The 26,854-nt window shown below is 43.4% G+C and overlaps 1 protein-coding gene across 1 annotated transcript in view; it reads right to left on the bottom strand.

Moving 5' to 3' along the window:
• Positions 1–5,133: 5,133 nt before the first annotated feature.
• Positions 5,134–26,854, bottom strand: part of LOC120846707 (4-coumarate--CoA ligase 1-like) — a 57,649-nt gene continuing 35,928 nt past the window's right edge. The window contains exons 7-9 of the mRNA XM_040218561.3: positions 9,529–9,673; positions 6,519–6,779; positions 5,134–5,270 (exon numbers count right to left, since the gene is read on the bottom strand). Coding sequence (XP_040074495.1) covers positions 5,134–5,270; positions 6,519–6,779; positions 9,529–9,673 — 543 coding nt within the window. The remainder of the gene's footprint in view (positions 5,271–6,518; positions 6,780–9,528; positions 9,674–26,854) is intronic.

Raw genomic sequence — 26,854 nt, forward strand, 5'->3', positions numbered from 1 at the left:
CCCTTGTGGAAAGTGTGTACATTCGGTACGCTATCTGGAATGTCACGTGACCATAGAAAATAAAGTGAGCGCGCATAAACCCGCGAATTCTCGGCCTGCGGTTTTCGGACGATAAAAAAGACGAACTTCAAGTTGCAAATTGTGTTCTGGGGAGTTAGGCTCTCATATGTCATGCACCAATAAAAATCTTGGCGTGCATAAATATCCTGTCAGTTTTTATCTAAAGATGACGCACACCAAATATTGTAATGCTAAAAATTGACGTTTTCTGTCAGCGCTATAAGAGCCTAACTAACTAACTGGAGAGAGTTTTTCTCAGTTTATTTTTTGTAATTGTGGTTGCTCTACAAATAAAGAGTGTTTTGAAATGTTACTTTATTGTAAAACATTAACTGTTTTGAAGCCTGTGAAGTAAAAACAATTACCTAACTAGAGCAAATACATCAAGGCGTCAACTACGGTTGATACCTCCATAGTGTCCTATTAGCTCTGGCTCGCGTGTTGCGAAGCAGATGTTTCATTCTTGCGAAATTTGCGTCAGGATGCAAGATCGACGTTTTACTCGCATGCGTTTCTCAGAAATAAGTAACACAATTCAGTAACATATGTTTTTTTGATAAATTACTTAATTTTGTAATCAACAGATTTGAACAACCTTAATCGGACCATGAAATTATTTTTCGACTTCTTGCTCCTTAGCTTTAGTCCTCAACTCAAAAGCCTAAAGGCACCATAGAACTTGTCGTTCTCAGGTGAGAAGTGCCGTCACGGCACTTGTCGGCCACAACCGGGTATCCAAATAGTCGTTGACAGATTGTTGTTTGACATGCGCATACGTCCGTGTAACGCAGTGCTCGTGTCCAATGAGTAAACTGGTGTCGTCTGACGCTTTGGGTGCCACGAGTGTGTCAATAGAACTGAAAAGGTGGAGGGCTTCCGAAGGAAAGGAAATGCGAAACAGTCCGCTATATTTTAAAATTTTTCTTCCGAAAAGCTGACTTTTTATCTGCTGCCCACTTTCTTTCGGCCCACTAAACGATTTCCGATTAGTAAGAAACGATTATAAAATAATTTATGCAGTCCAAAATTTATTTCATGGCCCCTTCAAGTTTTCCCGTATATAAATCTTCTCCTGCTAAAAAGCTCGAGATCCAAGGAAGCATCTGATTACTGCTGTTAGCGCACACTGAAAGCGCGTTCACACAGTCGCGTTGGAGTGTGACTGCAGCCACTTTCCTGTCGTTAAGACTGATTGCGTCAATTTGTTACTATGGCGACCCTCACGATGAGCCAATGGGGACGCGCTGGGCTGCGCGACGCAATGCAGCGCAACGCAGTCGACGCAGCTGCTTCACCGACCCTTGAATTCACCGTTAACAGCGATAATTCGCCATATTATAGGTTAAGCAAACCCCTCGTATCTTTCTTGTGAAGTCAGAATGTGCGAACTTTCCTCTTGCATTTTGTTTTCTAAGTGATAACAATAATCGTGTGAACTAATATTACTGTGTGGCGTTAAACATGTTTAGCGTTTATTATTTCTTTATAGCTTTCATTTTATCAAATAAAACAAGTTTTGAGTATCAAATATAGTTTATACGATGGTTTGTCCATGCACTAAGTCTTTTTGTTTTTCTGTTCGCACCGTACTGAGGCGGTCGATCACCTTATGCGCAGTAAAATGTGCTTCCGAGTCCGATTGTTGTGTATGAATTGACTCGCAGGATACTGGGCGCGTTTTTATCTTCTAAAACTCGTTCCTACGACGGAAACTCCACGCACGATTCGCTCACTTTCATATTGTATGGAGGCTTCTTTTAGCCAGCTCCCGTGATGTCCCTGGAGGAGCACTACCAAGGAGATTATATTTAAGACTTCTGGAGTGGCGGTGGCGCTGCGGAGCTGACGCCGAAAACGGCGACTGCCGCCATCTTACTACAGGTAAAAAGCGGATCGGCTTTCTACCTTTTGAGCGGCTTTGGAGTCCTCTAAAACCAATAAAAAAATCAGTTTTGTTTTTCTTTTAATACGCAGCCCCAAAAGCAACGGTGCACTGCTACTGCCGTTTCGAGCGCCGTTTCGTTTCGCCTTTAGTAAGATGGCCGCCGACCGGAAAAACTGGCTTCACCCGGTCGCAAGGGAGTGTACTGGAGGCCGCCACTCCAGAAGTCTTAATTTAACCTCCTTGAACACTACGGCCTTGTCCTCTAGGCGGGGTTGCGTATGTGCGCGCGCTTTCGACACAGAGGGTTCAACCACTGCACCGTCGCGCCAATGTTAATCAAGTTCGCACGCCTCCGCGTTTCTTGTACGAGCTACCGTAGCTTCCTGCAACACTCCGAGGATCAAAATAGGAGACCGTCGCGTCGTAGAATGACCTTGGCGTCAAAACTCTTTGCGTAGCCGCTGGACGCGCACAGCCCTCAGGGTTTTTGCTATTGAATCGGGAGTACTGTAAGTAAATTGCGATGCCAGAGTGTCACCTACCTTTTCCTTTCGCAACCGAAGCCCCATTGGCGGAGGAAAGATGACATCCGATAAATTCTACTTCAACGCTTGCGAGGAAGCGACCTTGCAAAGCGCTGGGTTTAAGATGGGGCGCAGGTTTGGCTTTGCGCTCGTAAAATGTTGACTTTGTGCTTAAGTATGACAAGCTTCATGAACCTTCGGACATTTTCTGTGCCGCTCACACATTTGTAGAGCCCTGAATATGCGCTGATTATCCACAGATAAGCTCCAAACGTCTGCCGTAAACTGTCGGATGAGGATAAAAAGGAATCAGATTTGGCGGATTGCGGATCAAATGCGTATATTTGCGGGTCCGCATCGACATTTTTGCCGAGGCGACACAGAAACCTGTGCGACCGCACAGTGTAGAGTGAACAAGTGAGTGATACTATAAAGGGGTGCATCATCGAATGTACTGCGGGGGAAATTTACCCTCTTAGATAGGAGGTGCCAATGGGAGGGGAACACGAGGAAAGATGATTCTCACCAAAGATCGCGTTAGAACGTTCTAACTCGGCAAACATTGCGTCCCTAGAAAACGTAAAGAATGCAGGAGTATCACTCCTCCCGGGAAAGGGTGTCCTTGTTTGGCAGGGTAAGAGCGAAAAACGTTTTCTGAAGAAAGAAATCCCAAAAAGTACAAGCCCCAAGAAAGTAGAAGAAGAGTGCAAGTAGGATCTTCTCCTACAAGTAGATCGAGGGGACTGTATTTGATTCATTAAAGTGGTGGAACTTGCGCCACTACGAGTTTCCCCGCCTCATTCTCGTGGCGCAGTTCGTGCATGCCGTCCCAACATCAAGTGCATTAACGGAGAGACTTATTATTAGCGGGTATTAATTTAAGAAAGACACACCTGTCTAGATCTGTCCATGTTGACGATATTTTGTTTCTTTTACACAGCAACCTCAACAAGTAAAACGTTGCGAATATGTGCGTTTTCTTTTTCTCGACAGGTGGCACTGAGTTGTTTTTAAGTATACGCTTGCGAGCATGCAAGTGTGGGTTCGTGTTTAAAACTGAAGCCGATAGGTGTTGCCATTAGTTAAGATTGTGATATATTTTCCAGCGGTGTACCTGCACCTCTCCTCTCCCACTTTTTTATTGTTTGGCCTAAATAAAAGGACACAATGTTATTAATCTGCCTTTTGTTAATTTTCATGTTTATAAAATATGCGTCTGCTTGAAATGGGCTTTACAAAACAAAAAAAGAAAAGAAATATTGCACATTTCCTGCTTTTCAGCGTATCTTCCAAACAGAGTATCAGTATCACGAATTTCCGAGAGGAGCTCATAGCCGCGATCATCTTTCCAGTGATCCGAAGAATTTCTGGAAGGATGATCGCTTATTTTATCAATACGAGAAAACGAGATACGATAAAAATGGCTTCCCCAGTATCCTGGCACGAAAAGCTCTTCGTACAAGGGTAAGCGGCCGGATTTACCATCCAGATTTTTTATTTTTTTTTATTTTTTGTTATGTTTGACTTTATGATGTGAAATGAAGACGCGGATTGAGGCTCGGATGAGGTTCCGAAGTTTGCGGATGCGATTCGAATACGGACAGGAAGTCTGCGGATTCAGATCGAATGCGGATACGGTTATTTAAGAACATTGTGGACGCCGATCGAATGCGAATACGGTTATTTAAGAACATAACGATGTGGTTCGGATACGGATATGAAGTCTGCATGCGGAGGAGGGTCGGATGCGGATGATCAAACTGTTATCCGCGTAGGGCTCTATACTTTTTTAATTGCGTTGTTTTGATAACGCGAGTGCTGTTTGAAAGCGGCCTCACACAAGCAGACGACCCGGCGACCCACAACTCAGCGTGTGCGCGCGTTCCAGAGGAAGCCGGGCGACGCACGATGGCGCATGCGCGGTGAACCAGTGTCAAACGGAAAACGAACCGAACCGTTATTTTTAATCGCACCGGACCTGAACGGAACCGATATCGTCACTGCTCTTTTGAGACTGAACCGGAAATAAACAAAAAAGAAAAAAACAAAAAAAAAACAGAAAAAACATTGGTAACCGAGTCAATACGGTTCACAGTTATATTTTTTTTTGTGTCAAGTCAATATTCCATAATAACAAAAAAGAAATGGGAGCTGTATTTCTATGCATGAATGAAATCGTCATATACAGAATTGAAATGTATGAGAAATTGTGGTTTTTTGTGGCGCTTTTGTATTGGCACTATGAATGATCATGTAACGTCAAGGCGTCAAGACATGCTGTCAAGTATGGCGAAGTCTGACAAAGTCTGGCGAGCACGACTATCTTGGGCCAGATTTCACGCAATGCCTGGCCTTCACAAATTTGTTGCGTGTTCTATTATCTTGCCGTCTTGCCCTCTCTACTCATAACCGGACCGTCCCAACTCTATACTAGACCTAATTATGCGCAAACTGTTTTATAACTGTTACAACAAATAACACTTAGTTTTATTATATATTGTTATCATATAAACAAATAAAAACGACTGCCCACCTCAAGACAAATATCTCAACTTGTGCAGTTTTTATTTAAATTCTGATTTATTACAATGGAAATATGTAGAAACACCTTTACAGTAGGTTACATCTTGGTTTTCGTGTGGCTTGAGAGTCTGCGAATCTCAACTATTTTTTCAGTTTCTCTATTTCATGGGCAACCTTTGTTTTGAGATCTTGTCTCAGCATCTTTCCGTTATCGGACTTGGGAAGAGACTTCATAAAGAAGACACCTCCATGCAGCTGCTTGAACACTGCTACTTGACCTTTAAAATGGAAACCAAGGTAAGACAAAGACGCATAATAGCTTAGTCAATCTCCCTGAAGCTCACCACTCCATTCATGTAACCATAGTTTGTGCAAATAAAAAAAGCATAAATACGTTAACGTTTTGCGTTCATGAAATTTTGAGAATTAGAAAAAAAGCGTGGCACAAACCAAGCACATCTGCTCCTGTCGTGCCGTGTGCATTGTGGGAAGTAATTTAACTACCGTAATATCCCGAGGAATAGCCCACCTAAAATCTAGAGCAAGTCGGGCGAAAATAAGGAGTGGGCTAAATTTCTTGTGCAATCAAGAAAAATTTAAAAGAAAACAACACCAGCACTATTGTTACATAGGATGTGAAGCAAAGATGGCAGTACTTTAAGAGGCAAAACAAAGATCACAGAAATGTTCGCTCTTTTTGCCATAGCCAACTTTCCGCCTTTACGGCGAGGCCATCATTGATCCGCAACTACGATTACTAGGAGTGGGCTTTATTTAGGGGGTTAAAAAATAGCAAATCAAGCAAAAAAATGAAAATAAAAGATGAGTTGTTTTTTGGGGGTGTGCATATCTCGGGATGTGATTACGGTGGTGTTTTTCTTAATTGTCACCATGAAATGGAACTTAATGGAGCAAAGCCAAGTGTCCCGTTAGGTAATAGCCGGCCCTAATATGTTATACAGAACGTTTTTGAAATTTCATATGTCCGTGACCAAATTTTTCGAAATTGGTTGGTCGATTGATCGATTCTTCGACCAACCCGCTCGTTCTGTCCTTATTTCAAAAACGCTTCGGAATTCTCAGATAAAAAAAAAAACCTATCAACTAAAAGCGATTATTTATTTTGAAGTCTTTTTTAGGTCATGATAAAAACAAAAAGAGTGAATTTTCTCCGGTTGCGAAAGCTTCGCGTAGCTTTTAAAAATAACAAATGCTCAAAACAAGGGGAAAAACAATTTACGCGAAAAAAAAGTGGCCGTGATATGACTACCCGCATTTTGTAAAGGCTTTTATTTTTACGTCAAATCTTTTATATTGGCTATGTAGTCATTTTTGTTGGTTCTTGAGCACCCGGCGAAAAGCATAATTTCTAGATATTATCCATAAACAATTGGAGCCCATAGACCGCTATTCCCTAAACCAAGTTTATGTAGTATACATTTCAAATTTAAGCTTTAAAATGTGCAAGTTCGACATGGTCATAACACACCAAAAGACAAAATCAGTATCGGGAAAATGACATATACCAGCAATGAGTTCCTTCAGTTCTGTCGCCAGACTTTCGAGATTCTTGTCGAAGCCGTCTTTGACAACGACGCAGGCTGTTGGAGCCTCGCCATACTGCGAGCTCGGGACACCCACAACAGCGGCCTCTGCGACAGCCTCGTGGCTGATCAAAATCTCTTCCAGCTCAGCAGGGGTGACGACGTTATCCATGCATTTTATCATTTGTTTAAATCTCTCAATAACATGGAGCCGTCCTTCCGTGTCGTAGTAGCCTAAATCTCCTGAAAAGCAACACCAAATTTTGTCAATAAATCAGTAGGCTTGCAGAAAAATAAGCACGAGTGATTTTGTTTTTCCACGTCATTTTGTTCAGTATTTTTTTTACCTGCAAATAAAATGTTTGATATAATAATATTCAACTCCAACCTAAATATTCAGCCACTATTCGGCACGTCGATTCAAATTCGATTCGAGCTGACATTTCACTATTCGCGCAGCTCAAAACATTTCTTTAATACAAGCGTCCTTAAAAAAGTGAAAGCCGTTTACAACTCTCTGTAACGCCGATTTAGAGCGCAGTTCTTGAGGAGGAGGAGGAGGCGGCAAGGGTACTGAGGGGAGGGTATACCCCCTCCCCTCTTCGTTCACGTCCTGCTCCCCTCATCTCTAAAGCTACTCTTCTCCTCTTCTCCCTCCCTCCTCTACTCCTCTTCATCCCTCCTCCTCCTCTTTTCCTTTCTCCTCTTCTCCCACCTCCCCCTCCTCCTTCTCCATACATAAGTAAATGACTTTTAAAATGTAATTTAATTACAATTACAATTACTTTCCTTCAAAAGTAGTTTAACTACAATTACAATTACCAATACATGAAAAGTAATTAATTACAATTAAAATTACTATTAAATTGTAATGCGATTACTTTACAATTACTTATTTCTGAGAGCGAACTGACTTGGGCCATATGACTTTAAACGAGTTGTATAGAATGCAACTTATTTGTTCATTCCTTGCCCCAATGTTTGAGGAGGCTTAAGCATCGCTGCATAAATGCCGCACATTGTACTTTCCTTATATGAATTTTGTTAAATTCATATTGGAACTTGACAGTTTGAGGCAATGAAGTACTACGTTCTTATAGTTTTTCACGTAACCTCAGGGGGTCACGTGACTTAAGGGGGTCACGTGACTTCAGGGGGGTCACGTGACTTCAGGGGGGTCACGTTACCTCGGGGGAGTCACGTGGCCTCAGTGGTGGGAGGTCACATGACCTCAAGGGGTCGCGTGACCCGAGGGGGGTGATGTGACCTCGGGGATCACGTGACCTGAGGGGGGTGATGTGACCTCGGGGATCACGTGACCTGGGGGGTCACGTGACATCGCGGTTACGCCGATGGCGACGGCGATGCTGACGCCGACGCGGACGGCGACGCCGACGCCGCTCAAGCCGGAAACGGGACCCTAAGAGCTGCGCTCTAAAACAATATCTAATTGATTGGTTTTAAAACCCCACATGGGCTTCAGAAAATGCACAATGGCTATCGGTCGTACCATAGCCTCCTCTATACGGAGGAAGCCTGGCACATCGACAACGGACCCATAGAGCGCGCGGCCGCAGGAAAAAGGAGAGGAGGAGCGCGCCGAACGGTGACCAATATGGTAGCGCAGAGCAGAAAGGGCAGACCGAGACAGCGAGCGCTTGGGTCGTGAGCGGCCGCTCCCCGAACCACGCTTGTTTCTGTGTTTTCGTTACCGTCGTTTTTGTACTCCGGGAGAAACGGGCGCTGCGATTCGAAAGGGCGCAGGGAGAAACGGGAAAGGGTGGACGTTGAGTTTCTCCTCTCCGCGATAGCGACAAGAAAAGAGAGAGAAAAAAAAAAGATTGTTTCTGCGTTTGGCCGCTCGCTCTTTTGTGGCGCTAGCGGGCAAGGTTCTCTCCGCTCCCGTTTCTCCGCCCATCCTTTCCCATTTACGGCGGCCGTCTTTTCAAGCGACGCGCCAGGCTTTCTCCGTATAGAGGAGGCTATGGTCGTACGGATTGCAACACAGAAACAAGAGTACACAACATGACGTACGTCAACAACGCGGGATAGGCGTCTAGAAACGCTCCTCTACACGCTTCCGTGCGCACACCTAGCACACAGCGATAACAACCGAATAAGGACAGTAGTGAATTCTTGAACATCCTATGAGAACTCCATATATCAATGCTGCCTGCTCTAATTTTGTCCACGTTATTGGCTGGACACAAAACCACAGAAATTTGAGACTCAGCGAACAGACTATGAACTGGGGAACATAAACAAAAGCATCATAACACGCCAGACCGATAACTATTCAAGCACAATTGAGCAATTTGGGCCCAATCGAGAACGTATTCTTGTAATTTGGAATAAGAAAAAATAAAAGCCATTTACAACTCCCTGTAACGCCGTATTTGGGCCATGCCCCTCCACTTCTCCTGCTCGCCCTCGTTTTGGGGAAATTTTTCCGCTAAATTTAGCGGGGAAAATTTTCAGCTAGATTTAGCGGGGAAACGTTTACTCCAGATTTAGCGGGGAAATTTCTCCGCTAAATTTAGCGGGGACATTTGTCTGCTAAATATAGCGGGGAAAATTTTCCCCCCGCTAAATCTAGAGGGGAAATTTTCCCCCTAAAATTAGGTGAGAATTTTTTCTGCTAAATTTAGCGGGGAAACTTTTCCCCGCTAAATTTAGGGGAACAATGTTCTGCTACGTTTAGCGGGGAAAATATTCCGCTAGATTTAGCGGGGAAATGCCCCGCTAGATCTAGCGGGGAATTTTTTTCTCTAAACTTAGCGGTTAAAATGTTTCTCTAAATGTAACTGGGAAAACTTTCTGCTAGATTTAGCGGGGAAATTTTTCCGCTAGATTTAGCGGGGAAATTTACCCACGATTCACTGCGCGGTTACGGCGACGGCGACGGCGACACCGACGCCGCTCAAGTCGGAAACTGGCACCTAAGAGCTGCGCTCTAAAAAAAAAATACAAGAAATGGAGATAAGTTTTGCACCTGTACGCAACCATCCGTCGCTGCTCAAAGCTTCAGCAGTAGCTTCGGGATGCCCATGGTAGCCCTTCATGATGCCTCTAGCGTGAACCGCAATCTCGCCATTCTGGTTCGGTCCGAGAGAGTCTCCGGTGTTTATGTCTATAACCTGGGGCATCATATAAGGTCATGAGTTCCTTTCTTCTTTCAATATTTTATTTACTAGATGAGACAGCTTCGTCACCGTTTCCGAAAACAGTAAAATACTTGTAGAAACAAAACAACAACAAAAAACTCGGCTAATTGAATGTCCGATTGTAAGCGTACACCTAGCTTGCTGAATAAAAGCTATTTTCTTATCATCGAAAGGTGTAGACAATAGGGAGGTAATGCTAAAGTAAACCGAGGTAACTCAATGCCGAGACACACCTTGAGACAAGAGGAAACAGGATAAAACATACGAAGCATTCAGAAAATAAGTACCCTTCGTGGATTGGTTCCGTAAAAATAGTATATTTCCGAGTCGCGAGTGAGTTGTGTTCCCTCGTATGTGCATTGGTGACAAGTTGACGTCGTTCTGTGGAACTTTTTTTGTTTTCGGTTTGTACTTTGTAGTTATCGCGTTTAAGTCGATAGAATTGCCCATCAAACTCCGAACTTCGGTCTGTGATAACACTTTTGGAACCGACAAATATCTAATCATGCAGAGCCTGAAAATTCATGGACACATTTGCGAAATATATATAGGCTAAACTCAATTAGCAAAATTATTGAACATAAACAGGTGAGCATGCTTAAATCAAAGTCAGGAACCTCTCATGACGCATTGAAATGCCATAGGCCGTTTCTGGGAACACATTCCGTCTTAAACGAAGTGAATGAAAACATCGCCGATGCGATGCCTAACAACATCTGATTTTGCAAAACATGACCTGAAATTTTGATATCGTTTTTACACAAAATATTTTAAAACGCTTCATTAGTACAAATTGTTTTCAAAATTTTGGCTGAGATTTCACGCAGCAAACTTTTATGAGGGTGGCATCGAAACGCTTGAGCCACGATATTGTCGCGAATTACAACTGATGAGGCAATGATAACTAAAGAAAGTAAACTTTTAATGGGGCGAACTTGTGCCCAAAACAAAAAGGAAACAGAATATAACAATAGAGCGTCGCAGGCGTCGATGGCGGCGAAACAGCAGGATCGAACGCTGGGGCGAGACTGACTCCACTCGCCATACCCTTATGTACACTCGTGGGGTTCTGGAACATTCGACTTAGAGCTTTCGGCAAGTTAAACATTCCGAGCACGATCAGACGAGAACGTTCTCGAACTTACGAGAACGCCAAGTTGAAAGAATAAATAATGGGACATTCCGCTGACTGGAATCGAAGCTAGACCTTCCGCGCGACAGTCAAGCGCGGTAACCATTCAGCCACGCACCCGCTTGCTCGGCGACGCGCATGGCAATATAACAAATGCCTTCACACATAAGAAAATTCCGAGACGCATCGCGCTCGTGACGTCCCGTTTTCCTCCGGCAAGGGCTGCATGGAATTTGGCGTGGTTGTGAGGTTAGCCACTTGGTGCGTCAACGCATCACACCCTGGCCGTTCCAGTTGTCCATTCCCACTCCCCGCAGGAGTTAAATAGGCGCTGGAGAAAAGGGAAATCCGGTTCGTCCAAGTTCGACAGAGCTCGCGCGCACTCAGCAGTCCGCGGTACTTCCACTGATCAGTGTTGCTTTTAGATATTCGCTTTATTCCTTAAAAAAATGTTATCTTGTCTGTTTGAGCGAAGAATTGGTGTCTCCGCTGTGTGGCCAGAACATGGTTGACATTTAGAAAATAAAATAGACTCTAAATTTTGGTTGAAGTATCTTTTTAAACAAAAAAAAGCAAGAAGATAAAAAAGGGATGCACATATTTTCTCTTTACTCATCAGAGAGAAAACGTATGTTCCTTTTTATTCTTTCTGTCTAAATACTGGCACCCACACTGAGGCTCTGCCTGACTGTTTGTAGTATGATATTATTTCGCCAGCTATAGTCGGTGCAATCTATCGCGTATCCCTGAAACGCTTCAGATTTGCATATATACATATATTTTCTAATGCACATTTTCCTTTCACCGCGAGCTTTGGCATACTTAAGATAATGTTTTACTCGACAATTTTTTTTCGAAGGTTACGTATATTTGATCTTGCCAGTAGTTCAAAACCTTTGATTTGGATCGAAAGCATTCCAGGGATACCTGACAGATGGCCTCAGTGTGCCTGTGTGTTCTCCGGTCGTAGGTGGCTACAAGCAAGCACAACCAAAAACAACTAGACGATAAGTCCTGCTATTGACGTCATCGTTCGTGGATCCCTGACCCGCCTCAAGTGGGAAACAGGCCGAGGCTCGACGAGAGGATAGCCTCAAAGCAACAGACGCGTCCCTCGTGGCTTCACCGTGGAACCGTCGTCTCACGAGCGCGACGTACACCCGCCGGCAATATGGAGGTGAACGCCGGACCGTCCAACAGCTCTGTGCTATCAGCGCCATGACGTGGCTGCCACGGGAGCCGCGTCATGGCGCTGGTAGCACTGAGTGGTCGACGGTCCGACGTTCACCTTCATATTGCCGGCGGGTGTAGGCGGCGACGCTACTAACGATGACGCGTGGGAAGGAGTGGCCCAGGCCTTGTCTTCTATGTGGTTTGGGCACAACGCGCTCGATCACACTCGAGTACAAATCTGTGAACCAGGCTTTGAGCCTTTGCTCGCCCTCGAGTAATCATCGTACTAAGGTTATTGTCACATCTGCAGAAGATATGCAGAAAATACGGTGGATCGCACCTGCTTGATAGTGTATATATCTATCGAGCAATGCCAAATCGTGACGCCATACTCCTCCGGGACCTGGAAAAGTACTTTGGTCATGAGGATAATTTTTTTTTTTTTATGTTTTCACATTAACGCACAATCTTCAAGAAATTAAAACGTTAATGTAGAAGTTGGTTTGCACTGTATAAATGTTCGTTTGACATAATCAGGTTAACCGAAACGTGGTGTGCGAATGAGGCCTACGTACTTACGTTAGGTGTGTATTACAGTTATTTTTTTAAATCGCAGGTCTCGCCGTGGAGGAAGTGTGTGCTTATTTGTAAATAAATCAATGAAATCCAAACTTTGGGTAGACTACTGCTCTGTCACTCAGAACCACGAAGAGATTTTGGTAAAGGCTGGGAATACGGTTATAAGTGTACTATATCGACCACCAGGTGGCCATACTTTGTGATGGTTTCTTGCGAGCGTTTTTTTATGACATCAACGCATTATGATTTTAATTTGGGGGTGATTTCAACATATATATGTCAAAGGATTGCGCTACGAAACGGGAAATGATCACTTTAATTGAATCTAGAGGATGTGTCAATGTCATGAAATCTCTCTCTAGGATCACGGTTCCTCTCAAGCATTGATCGACTTATTTATTACGAGCGTCTAACGTGGTAGGATTGTAGCAGGCACGCCAAACAATAATAGGAGTGATGACTTTCCAATATTCCCGTACCTAAACGAAAAATCGCACAAACAAGCAAAAATAATGAAGCATTTTCTTTTGAACATATAACAACTGACAGCTAAAGGCTTTCAAATCAGATTTTTGGGAACTTGTTTTATGAGTCACTATTTTATTTAGAAGACGTCAACTTAGCTTATAATGTGTTCCTTAGTAAATTTCCCACTGTTTACAAGCGCCATTTTACTCATGAAACTGTGAAAGTGTAAAAAAATGTGAGTAGGCCATGAATTACTCCCGACATTTTGCAAAAAATTAAATACAAATATATTCTACCAGTGATTTCTCGAAAGAAGAGATCATTCTGAGCTTTTAACCTTTAAATTAAATTGGAATCAATTAACAAAGCTACTTACGGAAAATTTTTAGGCAGAATCTAGACGTGCAAATTTTATTTGAAAAAACAAACAAAATACTTAAACTCAATTTGAAATCGTACGTAGTTCAAATTCACAGCCTGTCGAGAAAATTATTCACTAAGGACTGTCTTTGGCTGGTCGCTCCCCAGCAAATACTTTCAGTGATTACTTTGCTAACTTGGGCAGCAACAGCAGTTAAAATTATACATCTTGCAATTAATTAATATTGTGGTGACCAAGTGGCGCGACCAGCGCTGCCAACTTGGGCGCCGAAGTGCTTGCGAGACAGCGCGTGCTGAGGCGTGATTGTGCGCGCGTTTCAGAATACATTCAGTCTTGGCTGGACAAACCGTCGTCTCCGCCTGCTTATTCTTTGTCCCCAAAGACACTCACAATATATAGAAATAATCATTCAATTTTTCTTGAGCCCATCACGAACTCCGAAATATTTGAAATCTTTATGAAGAAAAAATAGCAGTAGCTGTGTCTATGATGATTTGCAAATTCGACCGACTAAGTACGTACTTGACATAATAACACCCCTTCTAGGTCACATTTTCAATGTATCTTTTGCAACTGGCGCGTTTTCCGAAAAGATGCAGAAGGCAGAAGTAAGAGCTCTACGCAAGAAAGAGATAAAAACATTTTAAGTATCCATTGACCCTTTCCATCCTCCCGTTATTCTTAGAAGGCCTGGAAAAAATATTACAGACTTGTTTAACACACTTCTACAACAAGCATAAGCTTATAAACTCCGCACAGTTTGGTTTTAGAAACAACCGGTCGACTGAATTAGCACTGCTAGAACAAAAAAAATATATATATTTTAAAACAACCCGAGGAAAATAGGCTGGTTCTGTCTGTTTTTATTGCTTTCAGAAAAGCCTTCGACTTCATTAATCATGATTTATCACTTCTTAAACCGTTTTGTTACGGTATTTGTTGTTTACCTCTACAGCTTTTAGTGTCCTATTTAGAACATCGCAATCAATATATTTCTATTAGCAAATATTATTCCGATATTAAGCCCATTCACTCCTGCGTCCGACAGGGTAGCATCTTTGGGCCGTACCTTTTGAACATCTATATAAATAACGTTGTAAACATACGTCCTGTAAAAGTTAATATATATTCGGACGACACTAGCATATTGTTTCCTTCAAATACAAATAATACTATAATAATAATAATATCGTTATTATCTGTGAAAAAATACATGTGTAAGCGTGCTGGCCCACGAAATATAAGATGCTTGTATGTGGGACCAGGCAGCCAAGAAAATACCGTAACACATTGAACACTGGAGAAACAAAACCAAAAAACAAGAATAAAGGAGGAATGTGGGCAACGAATATGCACTAAGTAATTATATAATTGTTATTGCGCGAGCGTGATGCACCATTCTGTTACATTCCGTTTTACCGCACGAAAGGATGATATGTTCAGCAAAGACTTTGGCAAACTGTTGAACATCGAATGAACATAGTGTCGTTTTAACTTTCTTCCATAATTTGTTTGTATCTTAGGACCTTGAACCTATCTGTACGCCGCAAGTGTCTTTTTTTTTACCTCTTGTTAGAAAGTTCTACTATAATAATTACTTGTTATGATCACCTATCTGTGAAACTGATTAAATGACGATATTTCTAATGCGCGCATTTTTTTCTTCATGGTCTAGTTTATCGCACACTGTCCCGTGAAGAATGTTGTTTTCACTATATTTTATGATTCTATCAATTAATTGTTTTTTTGTATTCGGAACAATTCTCAAATATCGTAATTCCCTTCCGTACAACTTATCCTCCTAAATATTTGAAAATAGTTCACCGCAAGTTTACAGAACATGCACTTTTTAGCTTGTTAAGATACGCCGATACCACCCGCATTCTCTTAATATATTCGATTTCTTGGTTCCAAAGGAGATGTTGGTCCCACAATAACCCCAGATATTTAACCGAGGAGTCATATGGTAATGGTCTACATGTGCAAATGTGTTGAGTATGATCATGAAGATGAAGATATATGTTTGGTACTAGAGTAATTTGTTTATGGAGATTACGAAAACAGACGAATCTAGTTTTATTGACGTTGAAGAAATGAGATTACTTCGGCGCCAGTTAACTAATAAATCTATATCGCTTTGAAGCCGCGGAACCGCCTGGTTATAGTTGTGATGCGGTGGTAATAAAACAGTATTATCCGCGTACTCAAACATTCTAGATCGTAGTTGTAATAACCCTAGACCATTCACATATATATTAAACAATAACGGACCTAGTGTGCTAGCCTGTGGCACGCCGCAATTGACTCTGAGTTTTGTACTAGTGCAGCTTCCAATTTTAACCATCTGAAACATGTTAGTAAAATAGTCAGTGAATAATTTCTGAAACGGGCCCCTGGAACCATGCTTATTGTGTTTTGATAGGAGGAGTGCGTGATCATTTGTATCAAATGCCTTGGACAAGTCCAAAAACAAGGCAATTGCTACTCTATTATTTTCAAGCGTTTCATTAACAGAGTTTGAGAAATAGTGTTCCTTTGTTGCCTGAAACCGTACTGCCCGTCGTTCAGTAACGAAAATATCTCACAGAACCTATATTCATGCAAATTTGCACCCATTTTTCGAGAACGCGAGCAAGTGTTGGCAATAGTGATATTGGTCTATAGTTTGTTGTTGTTGTTGTTGTTTGCGGGTTTTATGGCGCAACAGCAACGGAGGCCATACTGCGCAAGACTAAATTAACTGATGAAACTCCCATAGTTACCTCATTAAAAAAAGATGATCCTGAAAAAAACTGGGATTAGATCTGGTGTATAAGGCCAGTACAAGTAATAAATGATAAAACTCGATCAAGAGGAACGAGAGGGTGCTCGCCCAGCAAAAGAGCGGGATGAAATGGAATACAATATCTAAAAAACTCAGGAAAATGAGCGCGTCGTTCAGTGTCGAATTCCGGGCAGATCCACAAAATATGAAGAATAGTAAGATTGTCTCCACAGTGCTCACAAACTGGTGGATCCTCCCCACAAAGGAGATATCTGTGTGTAAGGAAGGAGTGCCCGATTCGAAGCCGGCACAATACAACTTCGTGAAAGCGGTTTTTAAGTAAGGAGCTCTCCCAAGACCCAAGGACTGGTTTGCTTACATGGAGCTTGTTATTAGACTCCATAGCCCACTCTGCCTGCCATAGACGAAAAAGTGACGACTTAATTAATGACTTGATATCCTGATACGGCAAGCTAGCTTGATATTGAGAGCAGTTACCTGAAGATGCAGCGAGCCTGTCTGCCTCCTCATTACCCTTTATACCCATATGACTCGGAACCCAGCAGAATTTTATATTGTGACCCTTACGTAAAGCTCCGTTAAGTTTACTTCGCACCTGTTCCGCAAGCATATTCTTAGTGGCTTTTAGAGAGCATATTGCAGTAATAGCACTTTGAGAGTACACAAATATTACGGCCCGTCTAGTTTTAGTCTTATGAATATAATCCAATGCAAAAGACACAGCATAGATTTCAGCAGTAAATATACACGCAAATTTCTCTAGACGTTTAACTTTTACAAAACGACCTGAATGCACGGCACACCCGACAAATGATGAAGTCTTGGCACCGTCCGTGTAAAAGTGAGCATAATCTTTATGTTTCTCTTCCAGGTCTAGGAATTCCTGCTGAATCACAAGAGCTGATATGCTATTCTTATTAAACTTAGTTAAAGTCCAGTCACAAAAAACACGCTCCACATTCCAGGGTATAACGCAGGCTGTGTTCTGAATTAGGTTAAGTTCGTCCAGATGAAGTTGAAGTGAGGAACAAAATTGCTCTATACGAAAACTTAAGGGTCTCACAATGCTTGGCTTATTTTCAAAGAGACGGTAGAATTGAGATCTTTGTAGGGAATGATACGTTGGGTGATCAGGCTTTGCTAGGATCTTAGAAGCGTAGGTTAGGCTAAGGTATTTACGTCTTTTAGACAGCGACATCTCATTTGATTCCGCATACAAACTAAGTACAGGCGATGTCCGAAAAGCACCTGTTGCCAAACGCAAGCCAAGATGATGTACAGGATCCAACATCCTGAGAGCAGATGGGCGAGCTGATCCGTACACCACGGCGCCATAATCGAGACGAGATCGCACAAGCGCGGCGTACAAATGCAACAGGCATTTCCGATCCGACCCCCATGATTTATGAGCCAAAACTTTCAGAAGGTTTGTGGAACGAAGGCAAATTTCATTGAGAAATCTCAGGTGGGGAATGAAGGTAAGTTTTTTATCAAATATAACACCAAGAAACCTGTGCTCCCTCCTAACAGGAATCAGAGTACCGTTTAGTTCCAAAGCTGGGTCTAAGGAAAGCCCGCGACGTAGGGAAAAAGGCACACAGACTGTCTGTGCAACAGAGAACTTGAAGCCATTTTCGTCCGCCCACTTACAAAGTTTGTTTATAGCCAGTTGTAACTGCCGTTCACAACTAGAAATATTGCAAGAAGATGAGGAGATCTGTATATCGTCGGCATAAAGAGAGTAGGAAATAGACCGAGGTAGCATTTGTGCGAGAGAATTCATTTTCAGTACAAAGTGACGCTCAAAATGCCCCCCTGTGGGACTCCGTTTTCTTGAACAAAAGGTTTAGACAGGGTGCTGCCAAGCCGGACTTGAAAGGTTCTGTTTGTTAAAAAGTTCTTAATGCATTGCAACATCCTACCACGGATATTGCAAGCATACAAGTCTTTCAGGATACCATATCTCCAAGTGGTGTCATATGCCTTGTCTAAGTCAAAAAACACTGCAACACAGTGCTGCTTGTTCACAAATGCTTCGCGTATAACGGTTTCCAGGCGAACCAAATTATCGAGAGTGGATCGACCTCGGCGAAACCCGCACTGATATTTGTCAAGAACCTTTTGCTTTTCTAATATGTATATTAACCGCCTGTTTATAAGCCTTTCAAATGTTTTCCCGACACAGCTCGTCAGAGCAATGGGACGGTAACTTGATGGTAGTGAAGGGTCTTTTTGTGGCTTTAGGAGCGGGATGACATGTGCATGCTTCCAGGCATGGGGAAAGCAGGCTTTTTCCCACAATAAATTGAAGAACAAGAGAAGACTTTTCAGGGATTCAGGAGAAAGGCGACGAAGCATTTCATAATGAACTGCGTAGGGCCCTGGAGCAGAAACCCTCGTTATGTCAAGTGCCATTTCAAGTTCACACTGCGTGAAAGGCTGGTTATAAGGCTCAGAGTCTCCTCCAGACATGGAGATATTTTGCCGCTCTGCACGAGATTTAAATCTACTGAACGAATCACTGTAGTTTGCCGAGCTGGATGTGTTATAAAAATGTTCACCAAGGATGTTGCCGATGTCAACTAAAGATGAAGAAGGGGCATCAAAAGTAGGAATTGTATAGCACCTATATATTCTCCATTTATTTTCCTGTATCTATCCCAAACCTCCTTGGCTGGCACAAAACTATTTATAGAAGAAACATACTTCATCCAGGATTTCCATTTTGACTGTTTCCTGGTCCAACGGGATTTAGCTTTCCGCTGCCTGAACTCTGCGAGATTACGTGATGTGGGATATCTGCGAAATTTGCCCCAAGCCCTGTTTTGGTCCGCTAAGGTTGTGGCACACTCCTTGTTCCACCATGGTTTGAATTTTTTGGCACATTACCAGAGGTTCGTGGAATAGACACCTCAGCAGCTCTTAGTATCTGCTCAGTAATATACAGTGTAGCATCTTCGGGTGACATAGAAGAAAGCAGAGCAGGGTCCAAAGTGGAATGTAACCCAAAAAGTGACCAGTCAGCTTTATCTAACTTCCACCTAGGGATTTGTTTCAAAAGTGAGGGCAGCTGAACAACGCTCTCTAAAACAATCGGAAAGTGATCACTGCCAAAAGGGTTGTTAAGAACATTCCAAGTAAAGCAAGGAAACAATGAGGGCGATGAAATCGACAGATCTATGGATGTAAATGTGGTGTGAGCTGCACTGAAAAATGTTGGCTCTCTCCCATTAAGAAGGCATAGCCCAGATGCCAATAAAAAACGTTCAACTACACCTCCACGAGAGTCTTTACGGATACTACCCCAAAGGGGGTGATGGGCATTAAAATTGCCTAGAATGATAAAGGGTTGTGGCAGCTGATCTACAAGACCCTGCAATTCACTAAGATGAAATGGAGTATTAGGTGGTAAATAAAGTGATACTACAGTTATGAGGCGGTCTAAAAGAAGGCGCACTGCCACAGCTTCAAGTGGTGTGCAGAGCGAGACCTCAGAGCAGGCGACCCCACCTTGTACAACCACTGTCACGCCACCAGAGGCAGTATCACTAAGACGGTCTTTCCTAAAGACCCGGTGACGTCTTAAAATATGAGGAGAGCGATCATGGAGATGAGTTTCCTGAAGAGCAAGAGCTATCGGCCGAAGCTCATCCATGAAATGATTTATATCATCAATATTTCTTAAAAGGCCGCGACAGTTCCATTGCATAAAATTTACTTTTGCCATTTATAAAATTTGTTTATATCGGAAAATGTAAATCAATAAAACTCGGTAGTAAAAAGATTAAAACTAGGGAGAGAGACAACTTGGATTACTTCGGCGCAGTTACCGGTTTTTTGTTCTTCCCAGCACGGGTCTGCGTCTGCCACTCCATACTATCCGGGTCAGAAGCAGGAGCAGCCAAATCGTCTAACTCCATGGACAAGTCTGCCTCTTGAGTCGTGTCGCTGGTGTTAGCCAGTGTTTTCTTCCGACTTGGATCACGGGGAGCAAGGCCCCGGCCGCGACCAGCGGAAGAGGCAGCGGAGGTGCTGGGCAGAGCGTCTTTCAACTCTGCCTGCTCCGGCCCCTTGGATACTGGGAGAGCAGCACGAGAGTTGTGCCGCTCTTTGGAGGAGGCCCTCTCCAGTGAGTTGGGGCGGGAGTGTCGCTCCTTCTCACTGGGGGAGGGCGACGAAGTAAGGACTGGCAATGGCGTTGCCTGCCTGTCCTTAGACTTGAGCGCAGCTGGTGTACTTCCTCCACAAGTTGGGGGGAGCTGCTGCCCCTGCGGGGGGGTTGGGGCCCGAAGGGCCACTGCCAGGGCTTCAGGCGAGACCTGGGTGGCCTTCGATTCCGTTCGCGGTGGAGGGCCTCTGCGCACCGCATCGGAGTACGTACCTTTTGAAAGAAAGAAGAATCTTTGCTTAGCTTCTGGATATGAAATGTTTTCTTTGGGTCTCAGGGTAAGGATTTCTTTCTCTCGTCGCCACAAGGGGCAAGAGCGAGAGTAGGCAGGGTGAGGACCCTTGCAGTTGGCACAGGAAATGGCATCTTCACAGATGTCGGCTTGATGGTCGTGGCTGCCACACTTTGCGCAAGTCTCTCTCCCTCGACAGCTGCGCGATCCGTGGCCAAAGCGCTGGCAACGGAAGCACCGCTGGGGGTTGGGGACATAGGGGCGGATGCGGCAATTAAGGTATCCTGCCTTGATGGTTTCTGGCAGTGTGTGTCGTTCAAATGTAAGAATGACGTGTTTGGAAGGGATTTCCTCACCATTTTTTCGGAATATAATGCGCTTAACAGCAACAACACCAACACCTTGGAGTCCCTCGAGGAGTTCTTCCTCCCTAGTGTGCAAGAAGTCGTCCTCGGAGAGGACCCCACGGATGGTGTTGAGTGTGCGGTGAGGGCTAACTGACACTTTGACATCAAGAAAACTAGTCAACTTCAGGATCGCTTCACTTTGTTTTTTGGTGGTTACCTCCACTAAGAGGTCTCCGGAGTGCTGCTTTTTAGCCTTGTAGGAGAACCCGACAAGGTTTTCCAGTACTTTGGCAACAACAAAAGGCGACAGCTTTGCAACGGGTTTATGTTCATCGAGCGAATGAACAATGAAAAACTTTGTAAATGTTTCGATTTCAGGATCTTTGTCAGTGGTCTTGGGTTCAAGACAACGCCTTTTAAAGGCTTGCCCTGAACGGGGTTTAGAGGGGTGGGGCGCCATAGGAGGGCAAAAGGTGTTCAGAGTCCGCGGTGCACCGCCCACCACCGAGCCCAACAAGGGGTTAGGTAACGCACCATAACAAGAAGGGCTTGGCTGGAGACGTTACGCTAACAGTGCTGCCGGGAAACTATAACCAAGTGTGGGTCAAGACAGAGGTCCATTGCCACCCAAGGTTAGCCCTTGTCGCCAAAGAGGGGTGAAAAAGGAGTAAGATAAGTGAGAGAGAAGTAAAGGAAACAGGAAAGGTAAAAGTGAGAGATCGGAGGGGATAGTAGAAGAAATGGCGACTAGACTGAATCATCCTGGCCGGGCCTTACCAGGACTCCGTCTATGAGAAGCGGGGGCCGAAGTGATGTATTGCCTCACCCGGGGGGCCCCGAAGGGTCCAAACCTGCCCCGGGCTCAGCTCAACCACCAGGATTCCCTTTTCCCCAGATACGGGAAAGCCACGCACAGCCAGACGTGGGCGGGCGAACCCGCATGGCTGGGGGTCCGTGGAGACGCCACTCTCCAAACACCTGCTTTCACAGGTGCCCCCTGCGGGGATTTATAGTTTCCTAATTCTTTCTTACTATCATTTTGTATAGCGGTCTCATTATTGACAATTTTAGTCATTCCGGTATTTTTCCTGTTGTCAGGCTTCCGTTAGCTAAAACAAGGAGGTCCAGTTTTCGACTTGAAAAATTGTAGCGCAAGTCGCTAATATGTATTTGGTCTATTCCAGGCACTTTCGTTATTGACACTAAATTATTAATATTCATGAGATCGTACTCATTTATTTCTGGTAGATGTGCTGAATTTGCACAGTCAATTCGGTCAGCCGGTTCATCTTATACATGCACCGCTATCTTTTGCCTTAGTGCTTGTACGGTACTAAAGAAACTGTTATTGAAAGATTCGGCTAGTTCCGTGTAGTTATCTAATGCTGGAAAATTCTTCCTAATTGTATCGTCAGTGTTAGTTTTCCTTTTCCTACCCATCAACTCATTCACGAGGTCCCATGTCTTCCTTGGGTTTTTTGCAGAACTAAATTTGCTAGTATAATGATTTCTTTTGGCTAATCTAATTTCAGCAGTTCACTTATTTCTTAACACGAGATATTCGGTTTTTAAAGTGGTATTACCCGGATTTTGTTTACATCTATGCCATAACCTGTCTTTCAGGTGGGATACTTCTAAAATCTCTTCGTTAATCCAGTCATTTATTTTGTATTTCTGTTTGCTTCAATTTTAAATTTTTGACATATATTTTATATATCTCTTTAAATTTATCAACGAATAAGTAGTAAGCGGTAACATGGTCATGTACTAATAATGAATTCCAGACATACATACTGATAAGATAGTCTACCTTTTTGTTATCTGAAACAGTTTTAAATACACTTTGGTTTGACATTTCATTTTTTTAGCTTTAAGCCAATATTGCTGGTGCTACTAAATAATGATCAGCTACCTTCTGCTTAATAGACCCTTTCCGAAATTCAGTCTGGCCACTTTGATCACTATCATCATCTGTGGAACGGCATCTGTGCCATACGAATGGCGGCCTTCTAGTGACTGATAAAGGAGGACGTTGAAGATGCTCCTAAGCGGATATTGCGAGGCCTGTACGTTCGGGGGTCAGTACGAAGCGAAGTAGGGCTGGAACACAAGAGCGACGTAAGCGTTTATTTCTAATTGCTCAGATTCAGTCAATCTGTCGTGGCACACAATCGGCTTTAAAGCACTTTGGTGTATAGAATTTTCTCGAGGCATCTCAGTGGGTTGGAGCTTTGTTCTGAATGCACGTTCTTGGTCACCATCGACCTGAAAGTGATCGAGAAAGAACTCACACTGAACAATTCCTCGCGTGCCGTCGACTTGCGAAAGTGACGGTGCCGATACAAGTTCATTTCCGCCATTGATAGGGCAAAACCTAAACTGCTTTACGAACCACCAGATGGCACTGAATTTCTGAAAGGGTCTATTACCGCCGGCACTACTGCTGCAATACCATATTTGTTACTATGTGATGAATGCATGACATAGTTATGTACCGCCATAATATTCTTCGCTTGTGCAATCGCATATCACGTTCATGAGCCCGAAGGAGGAAAGCGCGTCTAAGTAGTTTGAAACTCCACATTTATTATTGTTTACGACATCTACCTTAAAGTCGCCAGCCAGTATGATATGCGGGTTGTTATCAAATTGGCGCAATATTGGTGAAAGTTCCTCACAGAACACTTTTATATTAGAATTAGGCGGTCGATAAACTGTGCATACAATGTACGAAATAGATGCCTTGTGAACAGAAATTGCACATAGTTCTGCATGGCCAAGGGAAGCGTTAATTCTTTCCGACAAACAGCTATTATTTATAAGCATCAGCAAACCTCCTCACTTTTTTCCTTCCCGACAAAGACAGTACGAATGAAAACCAAACAAAGTATATTCCACACATGCTTCCTCTTCGATGTTTATTTCACTTAAAATCAATACGTCCAGGGACGACAGATTTCCAGACAACAGAACCAATAGTTCGTCCCAGTGTTTGCGTAAACTTCTAGCATTCACGTGTATCAGACTGAGTTTTCGATCGCCACTATCGTTTTCTGCTGGAAGTTTGCGATAAGACCCTCCCATTCTTGAATGATGACGAATGTCCTTTCGATTTCCATGTTATCTTATCTAAGTCTCTTTCGCATACGATGCGAAGAGCACCGGCGCGTTCTTTTTGCCTCAAAGATTTTACCGTTTTGCACCCACACAACCTTATGACTGCTTTTGCACATTCCTTAGTAGCCCACAGAAGACTTTTCAGTGTTTTTGTTAGATTTTCGTGAATATATTTTTTTTTTCATTCCGCAAGGTGACGCGCTTTGTCATCCAGAGGTCCCGTGTTCTCCTTTCCCCAAAACTCACCAGGATTGGCGCTGTTTTTCCTTCCCTCGCCCCTAGGTGGTGAGCAGCCTCAACGTCCTCAGGGGCAAGTTGCGTCAGCTCGAGTTTATTGGCCAAGCTCTATACAACTTCCAACATATTCTAGTTTGGTCGTTGGGCGATTCCATGAGTTTCGATATCTTTGCGCCGGGACTACTGCTCCGCGTAATCCACTGCTATCTTTAGTTCCCTGATTTGCAGGTCCTGCTCGGCTACCTTAGCTTCTAGTTGACCCATCCTCTTTGTCAGCTCCATGATAGTAGCGCTCTGCTCATCCAGTCGTTCAAGTTCATCGTTCTTCCCTAGTTTTCTCAGGCGCATCTAGCTTCGTCATGATTTCATCGTATTTACTGCTTTGTTTTTCTAGAGATTTTTCAACGCCTTCCATCCTGTTCAGGATGTCAGTTAGTTTCTTATAGATATCTTCGTTTGTGGGCAGCAACTTATCTATACTCAACTCGCGGGAGCCACTCAAAGTTGCCCTCTCCCCTTCTGCGGGGCCGCACTTATTGCATGTTTCATACTGACGGGAAACATGAAGTTTGCGCGTGTTACATTTCCACGCATTGGCACTCTCTGCCGTCATCGCCTGAAGAGAGTTTTTTGTAACACCAGAGCACTTCCCAGTATGGTATTTGTTTTCCCATTCTGAGCACTTGAGACTGAGACCCGCGGCTGGCAAAGAATTCCTACATGCAATACATTCGTTTTCTTCCACCATATCACAGTTTTTAACCCAACCAACACTAATAGGCAGACCAGAGAAATGAAACCCCGTAGGCTCACGCTAACGTATTGAGTGAAAATCAAGCTTACCTAAACCAGAGAAGGCAGCGCTTAGCTCTGGGCATAAGGCATCTCGCTGGTCTGCGACGTGCTGTTCCGCGTTTGGCGCTTTTGTAGGCGACGAAACCAGGCTCAAGGTGTCACAGCAGATAACCGTGGCGCTTGCGCCGTGGCCTGCTGCAGCTCGCTGAACTTCCACGTGACGAGAGGTGCCGATGACTGAGCAGCGGGTGATCTTGTTGCTTGTCCCTCCTGCGCTGGACGCTGCGGCGCAAAGCCGAAGGGCTGCGGTCGTGGGAAATCAGCCTTGAAACTGTTTACCGACGATCGTCACCTAAACCAGAAAAGGCAGCGCTTAGGTCTGGGCATAAGGCATCTCGCTGGTCTGCGATGTGCTGTTCCGCGTTTGGCGCTTTTTAGGCGACGAAACCAGGCTCTCGGTGTCACAGCAGATAACCGTGGCGCTTGCGCCGTGGCCTGCTCCGGCTCGCAGAACTTCCACGTGACGAGAGCTGCCGATGACTGGGCAGCGGGATCTTGTTGCTTGTTCCTCCTGCGCTGGGCGCTGCGGCGCAAAACCGAAGGGCTGCGGTCGTGGGGAATCAGCCTTGACACCGTTTACCGACGATCGTCGCTTAAAACAGAAAAGGCAGCGCTTAGCTCTGGGCATAGGCATCTCGCTTGTTTGAGATTGAGATGAACTTGCTAACAATGCTAATATTACCCTTTCTGTTTGGGAAAAGTATAACCTACACACTAATACTGATGAGACATAAGCCATAATTCTTTGTGCAAAAAAATATGTTTCTATTTAACCAGAAACATTGTGCTTGACTCCAGCCCAAATGAAATCGTTAGTACATCTAAAAATCTCTGTGTGATTTTTATGTACAATTTTCGTGGGACAGCCATAATAACCACTTACTTACAAAGCTGTCTAGAAACAAAACAAAACATACCGCAATCGAGATACACTCCCATTTAATGTCAAATTGTTAATCTATAATTCCTGATTTCAATCTCACTTAAACTTCTGCAATCTGGTCTGGAATAACACCATAGTTACGAACCTGAAAAAAGTATTTTGTTGCAGAAAAAACATAGTAAGAATGATATTTAACGTAGCTTATGATTCCCTCACAGATAGTTTGTTTAATGATCTTAAAATACTTAAAAGAGGTAACCGTTATGAACATAGGTTATATATGAGTGTAAAGGTTAGAAAAACCTGAAATTTTACCTTTCTACCAAACCTAGCGGAACTGACACCTAATGAGCGCATCTACACAACTCAAAATGTGTAATATTGGAGGGTTCAAGTTTGTAAGGAGAATTATGGCACGCAAATGCTGCATTATATTGTGCCTTAAATGTTAAAGTTTCAAAGACAAAATAATATGTGTATAAATTCAAAAAGGACTTACGTTCGTTTCATTCGCGCTAGTCTGTTTTTATCATGCAACTGCGTCTTTATAATGCTGTGTTTGGTAAAGCAATTTTTTTCTGTTATTACATTTGCCTTTTGTGTGTGTGTTTTTTTCTCTTGTGTTGCCGTAATGTTATTGTATAAAGCTAAGGTCTGGTCAAGACCCCCTTAAGGCTGTTTCCCTTTTTGCTGTACCATATTTTATGAAAAATAAACTTATTATTATGGTGATGCCATGTTACATTTGGATACTCTCTAGGATTGAGACAATCTATTTTTTCAGTTTGCTGGGAAT

This window comes from Ixodes scapularis, unplaced genomic scaffold, assembly GCF_016920785.2.
Source record: "Ixodes scapularis isolate PalLabHiFi unplaced genomic scaffold, ASM1692078v2 ptg000044l_1__unscaffolded, whole genome shotgun sequence".
Taxonomy (NCBI): domain Eukaryota; kingdom Metazoa; phylum Arthropoda; class Arachnida; order Ixodida; family Ixodidae; genus Ixodes; species Ixodes scapularis.